The sequence below is a fragment of the Sinohyriopsis cumingii genome, chromosome 8 (assembly GCF_028554795.1).
Source record: "Sinohyriopsis cumingii isolate HCF-2022 chromosome 8, ASM2855479v2, whole genome shotgun sequence".
In the NCBI taxonomy this organism is placed as follows: Eukaryota; Metazoa; Mollusca; class Bivalvia; order Unionida; family Unionidae; genus Sinohyriopsis; species Sinohyriopsis cumingii.
In genome coordinates this window covers 10,693,674-10,713,070 of record NC_142968.1, presented here as the reverse complement: position 1 = coordinate 10,713,070, position 19,397 = coordinate 10,693,674, and the positions used below count along the sequence as shown (strand labels likewise).

The 19,397-nt window shown below is 34.3% G+C and overlaps 1 protein-coding gene across 1 annotated transcript in view; it reads left to right on the top strand.

Moving 5' to 3' along the window:
- The window catches only part of LOC149792968 (uncharacterized), a 191,050-nt gene that overhangs the window by 135,313 nt on the left and 36,340 nt on the right, over positions 1-19,397 (top strand). The window contains exons 4-6 of the mRNA XM_089968929.1: positions 7,594-7,656; positions 9,789-9,927; positions 17,571-17,642. Of these exons, the coding sequence (XP_089825055.1) occupies positions 7,594-7,656; positions 9,789-9,927; positions 17,571-17,642 (274 nt within the window). The remainder of the gene's footprint in view (positions 1-7,593; positions 7,657-9,788; positions 9,928-17,570; positions 17,643-19,397) is intronic.

The following is a 19,397-nucleotide window of genomic DNA, read 5'->3' as shown; positions in this document are numbered from 1 at the left end:
GAAGGAACCATGGTAGCTCATTGGATTCATGAATAGAATGGAGCAGGTTCAATTCCCACCATCAGCTGCTGTCCAAAGGAAGGTACATTACTCTTCATGATGGAACCAGGATATATTTTAAAGTGCTGATCTGTGACAAAGCACTCAATCTTAAAGTTGACCTTTGAGTGACCTAGTGTTTAAGATGCATGCCTGTAAAGACATCTCTGATGTCTCAGTAGGTTCAAGTCTGGGTTTGGCCAACATGAGTATGTGAGACAGCATGCCAGTAGCTTCCCATGGATCAGTGGTTCTTCTTGGGTTCTGTCTCCACCAGATGCAGTCCAGGCTGCCATTTACAGCTTATCATGTGCTGGACAAACGGTGCTTATTCCACAAAACCAAACGAAAAACATACTTTGAGGCATTGACCAATGATAATGTGACTTCCAGTCTTGTGGCACTACTACAAGAATATATGGCTGCCATTATGTTGCTGACATCCATTTAGTTTTTTAAGGATTCAGTCTTCTTAAAAATAAATATGATTTGAAACAATAGTCCACAAATCAAAATAGTTTTTGATGATATTTAGACCAACAAGTACATCAGTCTTTCTGATAGAATTTTTTTGTTATGATTAAGTCTTTATTTTTGTTTACACTAAAGTTTTTTTTGTGCAATTCTCCACCTGCTACTGGCATATTATGAGTGTTCATCCTTCAATGTCAGGCAATCTGGCTGGACATCTTCATTCCATGAATAGGTCTAGTTGAGAAAAATAATTTTTCTCACTCCTGTTCCTCCATGTTTGTGAAAACTACATTTTATCAGTTTTTTGTGAGCTAAAGAACATTTTGTAAAAATGATCAAAGGATTGTGAAGATAAAGGTGTTAGTCTGTACTTGGGGTTGAAAGTAATTTGACAGTTTTATTACCTTGCTAAGTCTACTACCGTATTCACCCAATTGAAATGCATGGTATATGACACCTTGAAGTCAAGCCTTTAACTCCCTTTATTGTAGATAAAATTGATACACTACACAGGCTGTAGCTTGGATTTGTAGAGAAATGCAGAAAAATGTAATGCATTTTAATACAGTAAACAGTGGTTTTATTTAGGGGTATCAGTTTTCATGGTTATGTAGAAAAGAATATTTTCATGGGTAATGAAGTTAAATTTGTCAATTGTCCTCCATCAGAGTTTGCATTCTTTAGGTATTTTACTGTACCTCTACAAATTCCCCAAAACAAAGAATAAAAGAAAACAAAAATACATCAAGAAGTCACCATAAATGGTAACATAAATAGTTACCCAGTTCTACAGGCAGTACGAGTACAAATTACGACCTATCCAGATTAATCTTTTTTGGTACGAGTTCTTAACATCAAACAAAACTTAAGCAGCCAGCAACACCAAGGCCAGCAGTAATTGAAACATGTCCATATGTGAACCAATGTCCATAAATCTGCACCATCATACATGCTGATGTGGTATGGATAATGTGATCATTCTATATGCAAACCAAATTTGTCAGCAACTCAGTGTCACCAAACATATCATCAGCTCAACGTCACCAAACATATCAGCAGCTCAATGTCACCAAACATATCAACAGCTCAATGTCACCAAACATATCAGCAGCTCAACGTCACCAAACATATCATCAGTTTAGTGTCACCAATCATATCAGCTCAACATCACCAAACATATCAGCAGCTCAACATCACCAATCAGATCATCAGTTCAACATCACCAATCATATCATCAGTTTAACGTCACCAAACATGTCATCTTCTCAACGTCACCAAACATGTCATCAGCTCAACATCACCAGACATCACCTCAACATCACCAAATGTCATCACCTCAGCATCACCAAACATGTCAGCATTTATCCTTTGCTCAATGAAATCAGCAGGATGCAGCAACATTTGACATGTAGTGGAGGAAATTGGCACGTGATACAATGTCTTGAGATCGATCCTAATCATCAGTGGGTTTAAGAAAAGTTGGATTTGGATGATTCTACATTTGGATTGAAAAACTATTAATAGAATGAGCTGTGGTTGCAGAGGTATCTTGGACAATTTAATGAGAAAAGTACTTTCTTCTGATCTCAGATCAACTTCTTGGATTCCCTCTGAAATCTGGGCTACTAAAACTTTTGGGGAAGAACATTTAAAACATTTTTTTTCTGTCTGGGAAGTACCATCCCCTCTTTTAACTTTGCCAGTCACGATTGTCTTTCTATAACCTCCCCATCAGAGTTAGAAAAAAATCTCTCTATTCCACCTATATTAATAACTTCTGGAAAAACTCATTTTATGACCCATATTTCAAAGGCACCAATTGTCTCTGGATAATCTCTCCTTCAGGATTTTCCTCTACTTAATGCCAAGTTAACATATGTTGGACCATTACCTTAGCAGGTCCTAATTAAAATTCAGTCATGCCCTTAAACAAGGAGGGTTAACCATCGCAGGTTGGCGATTTATTGCAGGCCTAGCCCATATGTCAAAGTTTATTGTTATGTGTCATGCTGACCATGAGAGGATTGACTCCAGTTATTGTGCAGTAATATTTTTCTTCAGAATTCACTGTGTTATATATGCAGTTATGATATAAAATTAAAATGAAAGACTTATTAAAAATGTTATTCATTACCTTAACCAATTTGACTGTCCTTTTGACTTCTTTCTTACATGCTGGCAAAAGACCATTTTGATATGTAATCAAACCCATGATTTTCATTCTATTATACTATATGTCAATTACACATCATTACTAATAGTATTTTTTTCATTCACAAAAGTGCAAGAATAACATTTAAACAAAATGTCATTTAATATTACTTCTGAGAACTTTCTTCTTTTTGAGGATCTATTTTTGGCGCACAGGTTGTGTTTTTCCACCAAAATCATGCCAGTTGGGGAAATATTATTATGATTATCTCAGAGACTCCTTTAAATGTTTGGTATTTTATGGCATAGCAACACATGCAGGTAATTTAGTGCCGTGTCATTAGTTCCATATCCAAGGACACACCCCAGTTGTTGACCTGGGCTGGTCTCAAGCAAGAATTCTAACATGTCCTCTTTTTTAAAAATATTTGACTGAGATGAGACGAGGATGTTCAGTTGGCACCTTCGTATAAGTTATTTGCTCTTGGTGACATTTTGTATCATTCTATAATTTCCTTACTTCTGGTATCAGTTTATGATGTGGCTAGGTTTTATGTCATGGTATACAATATTTTAATTATGATGGAATGTTATGTACTGTCAGTGAATGGAAAACTAGTCTCTGTGGAATGTATGTATGTAGATGGGTTGACAGACAGGCAGAGAGTTTAATTGCATGTATGGATATTTCTAGCTGTCTAGTGCCCAGTAAAAGCTTGGTAGCAAAACCAGTATGGGAAAAAACGTGACTAAAATCCAAAGGGAGACAACCCCCTCCAATGAAAAGTAAATATGAACCATGAGAGAAAAGATTAAAACTGCCATCAGAGGTGTACTAAAAAAAAGATGAAAGAGAATACAAGAGTAAATCCGTAAATTAGAGATCAGAATGATTCCATATAAACCAGACTTTTAAAATGCACAAGATATTCTCAGTTGAAACATCCTTATTGGATGCATCCCACAACTAGCAGGTTAGACTTGTTGTTAGGCTTCTCTTGAGACTTGAAAGAGGCACATCAGACATATATTTTACATTGGAGTCTGCAGGGAGACTTTGTAGAAGGAAGATCACAAGAGCACTACCAGTTGGCAGTAAGATATAAACCAGATCCTGGGATATTGAAGATCTGGGGGGGCCATGGAGGAATTGTCATTGAACCGTTAAGATCAGGGCAGTAGATGGTTTTGATGTGGGTTCTGTTCAGTCAGTAGATAGTTTTGATGTGGGTTTAGTAGTGCATCGAAAACTCATGTAGGAAGTCATATACTGCCAAATCCATATACATGTATGTCTGTTGGAAAGAGATCTATTTTGTATAGAACTATTCAGAGACAGACAGACAAACACAAGATCCAAGAGATAATATAAAACTTTTTCTACAAAATCATGCAACTTTTTGTAAATCTATGGTAAGCGGCAAGAAATCAGTCATAATAATCCCATGTTTGAATCTTTCTTTTACCATTTCAGTGGTGTTTAGATCCATCTTTTACCCTTATGGGGTTTGTTTGGATCCATCTTTTACCATTACAGAGTTTGTTTGGATCTATCTTTTTCCATGATGGGGTTTACCAAGCTTGGATCTGTCTTTTACCACTACATGGTTTTTCTGGGGGGTCATTAGGGTACCAATCCCTTCATTTGGAAACAAATTAGATAAATGAGGATTTCTTGTTTGGAAGTAAATCTGTTTAAATGGGAATTCGAGTGAATTTTTTAATTTATTTTTGTACATTATGGGCTAGGGCCTTACAATTGTCAGTCAATGAAGACCTCATTAAAAATGTCTTCATTTATATGTTAGGGACCCTCATTGAGATGTGGGAACCCTATAGTAGTCACCTTTTTTGTCTTGTTCATCAGTCCATAAATCCATCTGTTCATCCATTAACAGTTGTAATCAACACCATTCTGTAACCCTTACATATAATTGGATGCTGTTGGAAGGGTGAATTGCCTATGACATGTAGTTATGCATTTTAAAGGTTTTCTCTTTTCAGGTCCAGTTTTGATTTGTCTCCTTTTTCCATCAATTTTAAATCTGCACTATTTCAGATTCCTGTTTCCGATATAGATTAGGAATCTTTCAAATTATTCTGATGTAATTTTTTACCTATATTGTCAAATAAAATTTTAGATTTGTGGGTATACAAGCTTCGTCTCAACAGCTTCAGTTTGGATGAGTTTTGTCCCTTGACAGATAACTTCATATATTCACATGAGATGTTGCTTGTAGTCGGCATAGCTCACAAGCCTTTCAGCATAAAGCACTCCCTCCAAATAAGGTACTTCACATTATAACGTAGTTGCTGCTATAAGGTGAGTATTATGATTGATCCCATTTTGTTAAGTGGCTGATGTATGTGTGTTGTACTTGACACATTAACCCCTGGAGGTTTTTGTTGTTTTTGCCAGAAATTCGAGTAGGAATCACATTTTGAAAGCTGTTTCTGAATAAATCCAAATAAATCAACTTCCAGGTATTTTCCAATAACATAATGCCTAGTTGTGTTAGAAAGATTGTTTTTCATTGTCTATTTGGGTCGCACATGAGCAGAAGGATAAAAGTTGGAGTTCTTTTTTTTTTTTTTTTTTTTTTTTTTTCATAACGGACCCTTTATTTTTAGATTGAGACCACTTTGTAGTGCAACTAGAACTTTCTGTCTACCTTTCTATAATACCACCCACTTTAGTGTACCGTATATGACCTTGATGCTACAGAGCTCGGCAGTATGCTACTACCTCCTGCCATGGAAACTCATCACCAGGGGTTAATGTGTTAATTGTAAAATGGTCTCATAAGGCAGTATGCTTAATGACACAAATGGTAATAATACAGTCTAGTATAATAAACATTGACTCATAGACCTTAACTCAATAACCCCAGGCACCTCGTTTACACGTCAAGAGGTAGTACCCAATTTCCCATCTTTGTTACATCAAGGTTATTTAAGATAACTAAAGTGGGCAGTATTACAGAAAAGTGGACAGCTGTAGCTCTACAATGATGCAAAACAATCTGGACTTTCTAGTCACATTCCTATATACAGAGGGAAAAAAGTCTTTTTTTAAAACCCGATTTGTTTACACCAAAAATTCGCTTGTGGTCAGAATCCAGTTTTGTATCCAGATTTTAGACTTTTTAGAACCTGTGCAAAATGTAAGCTAAGATGGGGAGTTGAATGAAAAAGTGGCCGAACAAAAAAATGATGGGTCCAATAAGCAACACCCCCCCCCCCAACCTGCAACTTTTACATTTCTGCTCATGTGCGAGCGAAAAAGCCAATGAAAAATAGTGTTTCTAACACAACTAGGCCTCAGGCTGGACTAAAATCTCCTGGAAGCTGATTTATTTGGATGTATTCAAAAGTAGCCCCCAAAACGAGTTTCCTATTTGCATTTCAGGTGAAAATTACAAAAATCTGCAGGGGTTAACGAGTTTATGTGCTTTTACCTGCTTTGTCTCAAGTCCAGTAAGAGTTGTGACCCATGGCAATTTAAAGATTTACATCAAAATCTTGCTTGTAACTGGAACCATTCAGCATAGTATGAGGTGTCTTTTATGGGTTTTGTTTTGTCTACTTTATTTTGGAGAAAGTTATATTCTATGTCATACAAATTTTTGTCTTCACATGAAAGTTTGGAATGTTGCTTGCAGTGAGAGCAATTCAATATGTTTTGATATAATACTGTTCTCCCTGTAACTTAGATAAATTTTGTCACATCTTGGATAGAGTTATGGCCCTTGTCTATAATAGCGTCATATCTTTACAAGGTATGTTGTCTGGTATTGTTGAGTCCTTGAAGAAAATGGATTGCAATCTTTCCACATAAATTATTTACAGGAGTTTTGGCCCTTGAATGCCTAACTTGTAACTTTGGAGTTTCAGCACAAGCTGTTGTTTAAGGCCACATTGGCAGGGCTCTTTGCGATACACCTATTGCTAGGATGCAAGTTTTTGTTGTTGTTCTTGCTGTTGTTTCTGCACCCAGGGTCAAGCATTTCAAAGTAATTGTTTTGCATGTAGACAGAAGAATACAATTAAAGACATAAAACTGGATACTATGAATTTGGCATTGGCTTTGTATTCATCTTAATTTTACTTTCCAAATCATTTAGTATATGACAAAACGCATACTGGGCAGTTTTTGTATAGTTTGATTATTGCCCATTTTGTCGGTATGTCCAGACCAGAATAATTCAGTTTGAAGACATTGTAACAAGAGTACTTAATAACGAGATATGGATCCCACATTGCTCTGAACCTTCTGAGCTCACAAGAGAGACATAAGATGGAAAACTTGATAATTACTAATATTCACTGTAGGAATTACAACCAAAATTTAAAATTATTTGGTATTGACGTGAGCATCATTCGTTTTATTTGTCATTGTTATCATCATCATCATCATCATCATCATCATCATCATCATCATCATCATCAGTGTCATTGTCATCATCTTTAGTGTTATTGTAATCATCTTTTGTCATCATCATCATCATCATCATCATCATCATCATCTTCAGTATCATGTCATCATCATTATCTTCATCTTCACAATCATCATCTTTACCATCATCTTCATCTTTTAAAATGGAAGATGATATAGTTTAGAATAGTTGACTGTTGTAGAAATCTTTCTAGTGACACTAATTGGAAATGAATGACTTTGAAGATATTTACAAGCATTATATTATAAATGCTTATATTTTGTTTGTTTTGCCCAAGTTTCAATTATTTACTTTTAGGATATCTCTGGTTTAAAAGTACAGATGTATATTAATTTTAATTTGGGTCAAAATTCCTATTGAAATAAGTATGCTAATTACACAGGTGTATATTAATTGATTTGGCTAGAAATTCCTATTAAATTCTGATGTTACAGGCATTGAATTATTAACCTTCCTACTTTGCTATTTTCAGCCGGTGGGATTTGTCACGTTTAGTTCCAGGGTGGCAGCAGAGGCAGCCAAGCAAGATTTACAGGTAAGAATCCCACTATTAGGCCATATAGAGTTATCTCCCATCTATATCCACCACCACCCCCTTTTTTTCTACTCTAATTTTTCTTAAAACTTCTTGCCTGTATGCAAGTTGTTTCCCTGCCTCATCAATGCATAATTCATGAGACTTATTTGTCTTTCCTGGTGAAACCCAGGCAAGACTATTGAGGATCATTGGCAATATTAGAGTCCTATGTTTATGATTTTACAAGGATATATCTTTAGGTCATTTGCTTTATTTGGCTGAATCTGTGTGATTTTTCAATATGCCTTAAGTTTATTATTTTACAATATGCCTTAAGCTATGATTTTACAATATGCCTTAAGTTTATGATTTTACAATATGCTTTAAGTTTGTTATGATTTTACAGTGCCTTAAGTTTGTTATGATTTTACAATATGCCTTAAGTTTGTTATGATTTTACAATATGCCTCAAGTTTGTTATGATTTTACAATATGTCTCAAGTTTGTTATGATTTTACATTATGCCTTAAGTTTGTTATGATTTTACTCTGACATCTGCTTTTTTAAACATAGCTTCACATGTTCCATTTCTGCACTTGGCTGCTTCATGGCCTAGTGGTTAGAATGTTCGTCTCAGATGTGAGAGGTGGCAGGTTCGAACTGCAGCCGAGTCATACCAAAGACTTATTAAAAAAATGGTACAGTAACAGCTCCATTGCTAGGCAATCAGCATTAAGAGGTTATTGTTAGGACTGGTTGGCCTGGTGTCAGGATAATGTGACTGGGTGGAACATCATGCTACGTGCCTGCGGCATGATGCCCCAGTGCTAGACATCACTATAAACTACCACAATGCAGACATCATAGCGATATGACTAAACAATTGTTACAGCTACGTTAAAAATCCAAATAACACACACATTTTTGTACTTGTGTTGACATTATATTTTGAAGTAAACAATATTAGGTTTTCAAAGAAGGGTTAATGGTGGTTTTTATCTGTATTGGCCATAGACCATAAAGGCTATGGTAATGACCATTTGACCATTGTCCATTCATACTTTAGCACAAGTTTGTTATTGCTCCAAAACAACTTGAACGATACTGATGATGACCATTACACACATTGATTGCACAGTCTAGTTTTTGGTACTAAATTAAAATGGTGCCACTTGGACTGCCAATATGGCTTCCAAAGTGACCACATTTAAAGTCTTGCTGCTACACCATCTGAATTGATCGGTATATTGACATGGGGTTTACATGGTTAAATCACGGGGTTGTCATCATAGAGTTTTACAGTATCTAGTGGGTGCTGATATGTGTATGTGTGTGTGTGTGTGTGTGAATTGGATTTTTAATGTAGCTTTTTTAACAATTTTTCAGTCATATCACTACGATGTCTGCAGTGTGGCAGATTATAGTGATGTTAGCAGTGGGGCATCATGCCGCAGATATGTAGCATGATGTCCCACATAGTCAAATTATGATACCAGGCTGACCAGTCCTAACACTAACCTCATAATGCTGAGTGCCAAGGGTGCTGATATGTGGGTTTTGACAGAGGACTTCTTATAATAATTGGTTGGTCTTAAATGGAAATGGAACCAATATGACCTCCAATATGGCTATCTTTCAGCCATCTTGAAATATTTGAGTGCTGTACTTTCTAAACAAAAAGTCATATTAAAATGGGTTACATGGTGTGATACAGAGTGCCAATATGATCGCATTTCAATGATCAGTTACGTTATGGTGTGATACAGAGTGCTGATCAGCAATGCATTTCAATGATCAGTTACATTACTGTGTGATACAGAGTGCCGATCAGTAATGCATTTCAGTGATCAGTTACATTATACAGAGTGCCAATATGATTGCATTTCAATGATCAGTTACATTATGGTGTGATACAGAGTGCCAATATGATTGCGTTTCAATGATCAGTTACATTATGGTTTGATACAGAGTGCCAATATGATTGCATTTCAATAATCAGTTACATTATGTTGTGATACAGAGTGCCAATATGATTGCGTTTCAGTGATCAGTTACATTATGTTGTGATATAGTGCTCAGTTTTTTAATTACATAATATGTAATACTATCAGGTGTGTGCCTACATGTATTATTTCTTGAAATATTTCCAGGGAGTCCGATTTGATCCAGATCTTCCACAGACACTGAGATTAGAATTTGCAAAAAGCAACACAAAAGTTACGAAGCCAAAACAACAATCCCCACAGCCAGCCGCTACACATCCAACCCTTATTCATCCTATCACAGGGCGTAAGTCATTTTTCCGGTCTCTGTTTTCTATATTGACCCTTTGTGCATATTGGAATTGTTACCTTGCAACAGGATAAAAGTATATTCCAGTAGCGATTCACCATACAGCATGTTTAACCTTGTAGTAAAAGATTGTGAAGAAAACACATTTGATATCACTGAACTTCCCTATCACTTGTTGCTAATTCACGACCTAATAGTTTTCTTCAGAACTTGTAGTTGTTTCAACAAGATTTTACTTCACTTTCAACTCTAGTTACATTCATTTTTCATTGTTTGGTGTATTTTCTTGCCCTTGTGTGGGCGCCAAATCAGTAAATAGCATTGTTGTGTATTCATGGGTGCCTGGGGTGGGGTGGGGGCTAATCTGGTTTTATTAAAAATACATTGTACAGCATATATATATATATATATATATATATATATATATATATATATATATATATATATATATATATATTATTTCATCTCCACCCAACCCCACCCCACTTGAATGATTTCATTGGACACCCATGTGTGTAATGTATACGTTCATCGGCTCGTTGAGTCACCAGTCATTTTATTCTTAAACCTTTCTTCCATATTATTTCAAAATTAGTTAAATTTTTATGGTTACAAAATTTCCCTTTAGTGGATTATTTTATTGTAACAAAATATTAAATCGTATCATTTAAATTTCATGTAAGTTAGATATATTGATTAATTCAGCTGAGGCAGAATCCAAAGGTATGTGTTTTAATATGTTCGCTTAGGTCCATGTATATTAGATTGGTGATTAAGCACAATTTTTAGATTATTCTTATGGTTTCTTTCTTTTTTATTATGCTTTCTTCATTGAATTTCTTGCAATTTGTTCTTAGTAATTACTTAAACCCAAAATTTGGTACAATTAGTCAAACTCAAACTTTATATTTGGTATAAATAATTAGTCAAATCCCATATTTGGTATAAATAATTAGTCAAATCCCATATTTGGTATAAATGATTAGTCAGATCCCATATTTAGTATAAATAATCAAATCCCATATTTGGTATAAATAGTCAAATCCCATATTTTGTATAAATAATTAGTCCAATCCCATATTTGGTACAATTAGTCATACTCCATATTTGGTATAGAATTTTTTAGTAACATTTACCTATTTCATCTTCACTCGATTGATAGAAAGCAAGGTTAGATATGTTATTTGCAAGGTTAGACGTGTTATTTTGCAAAAACAAAAGATAAGAAATATACATCAGTAAATTAAACCCAAGTTTTATTTTCATGAATGGGTAAAGATCTGCAAAAAAGAAAGAACATACAAAAATATATGGTAAAAGACATTAAGAACAAGCCTCAAGATTTGCAAGACATGATCTCACTGATCTAAACTTAATTTACTTTTTTCAGAAAAATTAATTGCTCACACTCGTGGTGAGTAAACAGAATTGAAAACGTTTGAAACTTTATCACATTTTGGTGTGACTTGCACGGGTAGTAATATTGGTGACACATAAACCAAATGTCAGTTTCACACTGAAACGTGGCCATGACACGTTCGGTACAGTGTATTAATTAAGATATAGTTGTGGGTTTTCAGTCGTAACAAGTCGTAAATTACAGAATAAGGTAGCACAGTAAAACCGGTCTTGGGAGACTGATTGTCCATGCACAGTTTTATTGATTATATTTTGGCAGAAGGGTCATTCTTTCAAAAACAGGTTCTATTCTATCATTAAATCAAAAATAGAATTTATATTTTGTTTGAAAGTATTAATTACAATATCTTTAAATCAAAAATAGAATTTATATTTTGTTTTAAAGTATTAATTACAATATCATTTCATTAAATTGAAAATAGAATTTATATTTTGTTTTAAAGTATTAATTACAATATCATTAAATCAAAAATAGAATTTATTTTATTTTAAAGTATTAATTACAATATCATTAAATCAAAAAAAGAATTTATATTTTGTTTTAAAGTATTAATTACGATATCATTAAATCAAAACTAGAGTTAGATATTTTGTAAAATATTTGATAATTCCAATAAGCTAGATTTATACTTGTTTGAATTTTTGTAAGAGAAAAAAATCCACAATAAAAACCTTACTCAAAAGCAGTTGAGATACAAAAACTTTATGACAATTGTCTGTTTTGTTCTAAAAAAAAATATCCTTTTGTTATTTGAGAAACGATGAGATTTAGAATCCACCATTAAATAATTTTAGTTCTACCTAACAACAATTCTTTTTTTATTTAACTCTCATTTATATTTTGCTCCTTAATGTTTTGGATTTAATTAGAATTATTTTGCATTAATTACAGTTTTAATTCTTTTGGTATGGTTTTAAACAATTAAAATTGAATGTGTTCGGGGTTTATGGTACAGGTTTTTTGTCAGTTTCTTCTATGTGTTACCATTTATCTTGTCTTGTACTAACAGTGTCAGTTGGTAATTGGTGTTATTTTGGGTAATATGGTAATTTTTTTATTATGATTGATTATTTAGGCTCAGGAAATAATACAGCATTTAGTTTTTATTTATTAGTTTAAGCCTAAACATGAAAAAATGTTTTTGATGTACATCATCTTCAAGGACCTTTAAGCAGACAAATACAATTAAATTTTCAGTAGAACATGAGTCCCTTTTAGGGACTCTTTTTATTTGATGGCAAAAGCCTAAACATGAAATAATGCTTTTGGCCTCTACAATATTCAGAAATAGATAAAATTGAAAAAATCTTTATGTTAAATCTATATTCTGAACTGAAGTGCTGTAAAAGTATGATATTATCCCAACTGTGTAACAATACCAGGAATTAAAGAAACATCAAGAGAGTGGATGTGTTTTCCACATGGCATTGATACTGGTTTTTTTTTATTATAAAAAAATATATTTTAAAAAATATTAAATTATTGCTTATGCCACAAACCATTCCCATCCAAGTTGTCTAGTTTGACCTTCATATAATTTGATCGAAATTTTAAAAAATATTAAGAAATTAATAGTCATGGCATTACACAGTGAAGCCTTGTTTATCCAAACTTCATTGATGCAAATTGTTTTATTTGAACCATGTTTATGTTACCCAAGCTTGGGAATTGAAATTAAACTTGTACAACTTCTTCGTCGAAACCTCATGTATCTGAAAAGATCTCCTTGGGATTTCAATGCTTGAGGCTGTATTGTATCCGAGTAATATTAAAATACAGGAGTTGGATTAAAAGGAATATATATGGCCATAGAATCACATACAATAACTATATTCAATATAATATCAACGTGCCATAAGAATCGCATACAATAACTAAATTCAATATAATAACAACACAGACCATAAGAATCATGTACAGTAACAATTTTCAATATATTATCTGTATAAACCTTAATAATGATATACAGTAACTATATTCAATGTAATACCCACACAGACCTTAATAAACATGTACAAGAACTGTACTTTGTACACCAAAACTCGCCTAAAATGTCCATTAGTAAGCACATGAATCTCAATCCCAGCATGCCACATTTAGAGGGAAAATGTGGTGCAACTGTCAGATGAGTGGGTTGTCTGCTTAACACCTTGCATGCCTGTTTCATTACCACGTTTGTGGGCTAAATCGGTATGAAATGTGGATCCTGCATATAAAACCTTTTCACCACAGCCATAGTGTGGGTACTACATGGAATTCTGTATCTTTTAAAGCCTGGAAGGCTGTACACAGCCACAGTTTGGGTACTACATGGAATTCTGTATCTTTTAAAGCCTGGAAGGCTGTACACAGCCATAGTTTGGGTACTACATGGAATTCTGTACCTTTTAAACCCAGGAAGGCTGTATACACATACACAAGGATAATTAAATTCATTTTAACAAATTTCAAAATATTCAGTACTAGAGCTTGTCAGGGTGATTGACAACAAATGATTGCAGAAAGAAAGAAAAACAAAAGGCTGTACCAATACTGTATATGCATTAGATAAACAATTGTGCTAATCACTTACAGGCAAAAAATTGTAAGAGAAATCCGATTTGTCTGATGTCTGCTTATTGCGGTATACTTATTGTTGACATTTTGTAGTATATTAATGCATCATTTTATTCACTCCTGTGCTTATATTCTAGTACTGAAAGAATTTACAAGTTTTAATGGCGTTCCTAAGTGTTCTCAATTGACCTGTTATTGTTACACAGTTAATACATGTAATATTGGCATTGATCTTTCTACGGAGATCTTCAGAAGGCAGGCATCTGCTTCGTCTTGGCTGGAAAGAAACCGATCACATGGAAGAACTGTGACTGATGTTTGTAAAAATATGTGAAGGCTGATCAGGAAACACTGATTTAATAGAATAGGAATGCAATATAAAATCTGGAGTGCTCCTTTCAGATTAAATTTATAAAATACATTGAATAATTTATAACTTTGCAAGCCTTTGGTGTGCAGAACATTTAAATTATGTATAAAGTCAGGGTTCCCACACAACTGGAAAAGGGGGAAAAAATCGGGAGAAAGAATAAGTTTGATCCTGCCAGGGAAAAGTCCATTAAATGTGGAATTTGTAGCCACCACTGTATCACAGGAAAAAATAGATAATTGAGTCTTAATTGAACAGATCATCATGGTTAAATTTATTGAGCTTTTACTGTAATTTTCAAACAGTGTGGAACACAGTCCAAATACAATTGCTGTATGGGTCATGTGGGTGCTTTTTGATTTGCACAGTCATTCCAAGTGCCCAGACAATCAGATGGATCAAGAAGACTGGTTGCAAGATAGCTACATATCTGTATATTTTTCTCTGTGGAATTTATGATGACCAGTCTAATGTCTGTTATGTCCGATTGTGCCAGCAGGTTGTGAATGATGTGTGATCTGGATAGGCTTAAGAAAGAAAGAAAAGAAACCCACTGGGAACAAGATGTGAAACATTAGTAGTAACCATGGCCACCACTCCCTCCTCACAACTCTTCTTTATGGTGAAGCATGCTACTGCATCTTGCTAAATATATAGAAACCTACTGACTGCTGGGCAATCCCAACCTACTGACTGATGGGCAATCCCAACCTACTGACTGCTGGGCAATCCCAATCTACTGACTGCTGGGCAATCCCAACCTACTGATTGCTGGGCAATCCCAATCTACTGACTGTTGGGCAATCCCAACCTACTGATTGCTGGGCAATCCCAACCTACTAACTGCTGGGCAATCACAGCCTACTTATTGCTGGGCAATCCCAACCTACTAACTGCTGGGCAATCACAGCCTACTTATTGCTGGGCATTCCCAACCTTCTGATTGCTGGGTAATCCCAACCTACTAATTGCTGGTCAATCCCAACCTACTGACTGCTGGGCAATCCCAACCTACTGACTGCTGGGCGATCCCAGCCTACTGACTTCTGGGCAATCCCAACCTACTGATTGCTGGGCAATCCCATCCAACTGATTGCTGGGCAATCCCATCTTCTTGGTATCCTTGAGAATGACTGCATTAAATATACAGTCCATAGGTTGCATTGAAGAGGAGCCGCAGGGGCGTCAACTAGCCATAAATGGATTTTAACAAATTAAATCAGTCCTGTTTTTATATGAAGGTATATACTATTAGTGCAATTTTGTCTAAATTGGAAATGACCATTTATTTCTTAAGACAAACTTTTTCATAACCCAAATAATGTTCATTCTGTTCAAGAGCCTTACATGAATCTTAATTTTTTTTTTGTTTTCATCTAAGAAATAACCTGGAAAGACAAGGACATTTTTGTTTCAAAATTGTGGGAACCCTGTAAAGTGTCCTAAATCTTATTTGAAATGAGCACAAATGTATTATTTATTCATTTCATGATTAAACATAATGATTTGACTGAGTAAAGCTAGTAATCTGAAAATAACAATGATTCTTGTCATGTTGTAATGCCATTTTTGATGTAATGAGGTGTTATCACATGATTCAGTGTTAAAAAATATTATATGACTTTACCAAGCAAGATAATGCAGCAGCCATGTGATAAATCATATTGTATAAAAGAAACAAAAACCTATGCCCACCCTCCAAAAAAAATCACTGAGGGCAACAGATAAAAAAAAAATCCTAATTTTGGTCAGTGCTGCAACTGAAACTCCAAAATTTTTGTAATATTTTGAAAATACAAGTATTACTTGCCTCATGTTGGACTATGGACTTAAGCAGTTCTCATTTGAAGCATTGATTAATAAAACTTACAAAGATTCTAAATTTGGTCAAAATAGGCATTTTTTTTTTATAATTCTAACCTTCACTAGCCCTTTGAAATGGAAGCATCCATTCCCCAAATAATGAAATGGAAGCATCCATCCCCCAAATAATGAAATGGAAGCATCCATCCCCCAAATAATGAAATGGAAACATCCATCCCCCAAATAATGAAATGGAAGCATCCATCCCCCAAATAATGATATGGAAACATCCATCCCCCAAATAATTTTTGCTGAAGTTTAAAGTTTACAGTTTCCTCTCTAAAGTTGTTTGCATTATGAAAATATCACTTTTTACCTGGGTGTTTATGTCCCACTTTTTGAAAACCAGAAATTAAGAAAGTTTTATGTGAAATGTTCCATGATGTAGAATAATACAGATTATAGGTCTACTCAGATCTGTTGATGCATCTGTTTTTTGTGTCTAAATATCACTGTGTATGTTTATAAAAAAACAGAATTATCTGGGAAAAGTGCATATAGCTTTTCTGCATTCATATCATTGTGTACAATTTGCACTGCTAATTGGATGTGCAGACATGTACTTCCCATAGAGTTGTGCAGATATTGCCAGTACAAGACTTCATATTATTATTGCAGTATGAACAGTAATTTACTTATTTAGTGCATAATAATAATAAAATAAAGCTTGTAATGCAACAGGAGTGATTTCCTGGTTTTAAAATGGTTTTCGGCCCAAGTCTTAATTACAACAGCATCAGCTTGTCAGATCTCTGTAGGCCTGTAATGGTGAACAGTTCAAACTACAAAACAAATCTGGAAACTGACTGACCAGTGGAAGATGAGAATTGCATAAAACAAATGGCAGACATGGTAAATAATACAGTTTAAAATATTCAGTTGCTTGCTTGTGTATATGTGGACTTTTGCAGGTCCTGATTTGCAAGAGAAATAGTAACAAGCCAGCCAGCGCATTATTACAACTTCCTGAGCTTGGGAGTCTTGCTGAATCCAAAAGCTCGAACTCAGAAGTGCTCTATTTGTTGTATGCTTATGTTTGAAATTTAGCATGCTACTAGAGTTTCCATGGAAACAAAGATAGTGACAAACTTAGCATGCTACTAGAGTATCCATGGTAAAAGAAGAGCATAACAGTTTTGATGGTTGCTTCATTTTCGTAAAATTTACAGAACATCAAAGATTTTGGTTTCAGAGCTTGATTTTTGTACTCGAAGTAATCCGAATACATGAAAGGATCTGTTATCATGTAATATAGTGTCAGATCTGGGTCTGTGTCATCCACTGATAAGTAATTATTATACACAAGCAAATAATTGTATTTTGTCATTTAGCTTTTGTAGAAAATCATGAGTGATAGTTTTATGTAATATACTGCTTCTTTAAATATGTTTTGTCACGTGTATATCTGTAAAGGCTGGCTTTTCTGTTCAGATCAGGATGTCCAGTTTGCAGAGAATTATGGTACATACCTGCTGACCATGGGCCAGAAATTCACACTAGAAAGTAGGTCACTGCCTCCCAAAATCTGTTAAAATCCAATGCAGAAATTTTACCATTTCTAAACTTTTACTATACTATGTAACTAATGAGCATATTGTTAGAAAAATCTGAATAGTGGTTGGTGTTAGGATTTTGGTAAAGAGAATACCCTGCAAGTGAAGCATAGAAAAAAAGTATTATGTAAATGTATGTCCCACCAAGCTATGGAATAGGGTCCACTCTCATTGTATTACTAATAATAGGAACAAAACTTTAAGACCATGGTAAAATAAGTAACATGTGCATATTCATGGATATTTAGTGTAAATTTTTTATATATCAAGGGAAGCAATTAAAATTTAGGTACATGATTGTACCTTATAGTGGGCATCTTCTGTGGATATTTTTCCACAGAGTACTTTAAACAATGATAGAAAAGCCATTTAAAAGGAAACAAGCACAATAATTCAACAAATAATGTTTTAGATGTTAATACATGTATATAATTTTCTTATGACCTAAAAAGAAAAGAAAAGTTGGGAAAATATAATAATGATTATTTAGAACAGTGTGTTTAAGATAGTAAAAATGACTGTTGGTAATAATATCTCTAGTACTATGTTTATGACGGTAAAATGACTGTACGTAGTGTCAGGATAATGTGATGTCTAGTACTATGTTTATGACGGTAAAATGACTGTTCGTAATATCTCTAGTACTATGTTTATGATGGTAAAATGACTGTTGGTAATAATATCTCTAGTACTATGTTTATGACAGTAAAATGACTGTTGGTAATAATATCTCTAGTACTATGTTTATGATGGTAAAATGACCGTACGTAGTGTCAGGATAATGTGATGTCTAGTACTATGTTTATGACAGTAAAATGACCATAAGTAGTAATATCTCTAGTACTGTGTTTATGACGGTAAAATGACCATACGTAGTAATATCTCTTGTACTATGTTTATGACAGTAAAATGACCATAAGTAGTAATATCTCTAGTACTGTGTTTATGACGGTAAAATGACCATACGTAGTAATATCTCTTGTACTATGTTTATGATGGCAGTAAAATGACTGTGTAGTAATATCTTTAGTACTATGTTTATGACGGTAAAATGACTGTACATAGTAATATCTCTAGTACTGTGTTTATGACAGTAATATGACTGTACCTAGTAATATCTTTTGTACTATGTTTATGAATTGGAGCATAATTAAATCAGTACCACTGCTCCGGTGGCCTAGTGGTTAGAGCATCCGCCTCGGATGTGGGAGGTCATAGGTTACATCCCTGACTGAGTCATACCAAAGAAAAATGGTACTAACAGCTGCCTCACTTGGCGCTCAGCATTAAGAGGTTAGTGTTAGGACTGGTCGGTTGGGTGTCAGGATAATGTGACTGGGTGGAACATAATGCTACATGTCTGCAGCATGATGCCCCAGTGCTAGACATCACTATAAACTGTCACACTGCAGACATCGTAGTGATATGAGTGAAAAATTGTTAAAGCTATGTTAAAAATCCAAATCACACACACATCACACACATAAAATCAGTACCACTTATAGTCTCTCTTCTTTCAATAATGAACATGACAATAAATAAAAGCAAAAATAAATGAAATTAAAAAAAGTTTAAAAATAAAATCCAATGTATTAAAAATGTATTAACCAGTTTATCAGATCAGAAAAAAATGGTATTAATTGCTCATGTTCCGGCTGAGATATTTTCTGTTAGAGATAATTTTAATTATAAACTGCTTCACTTA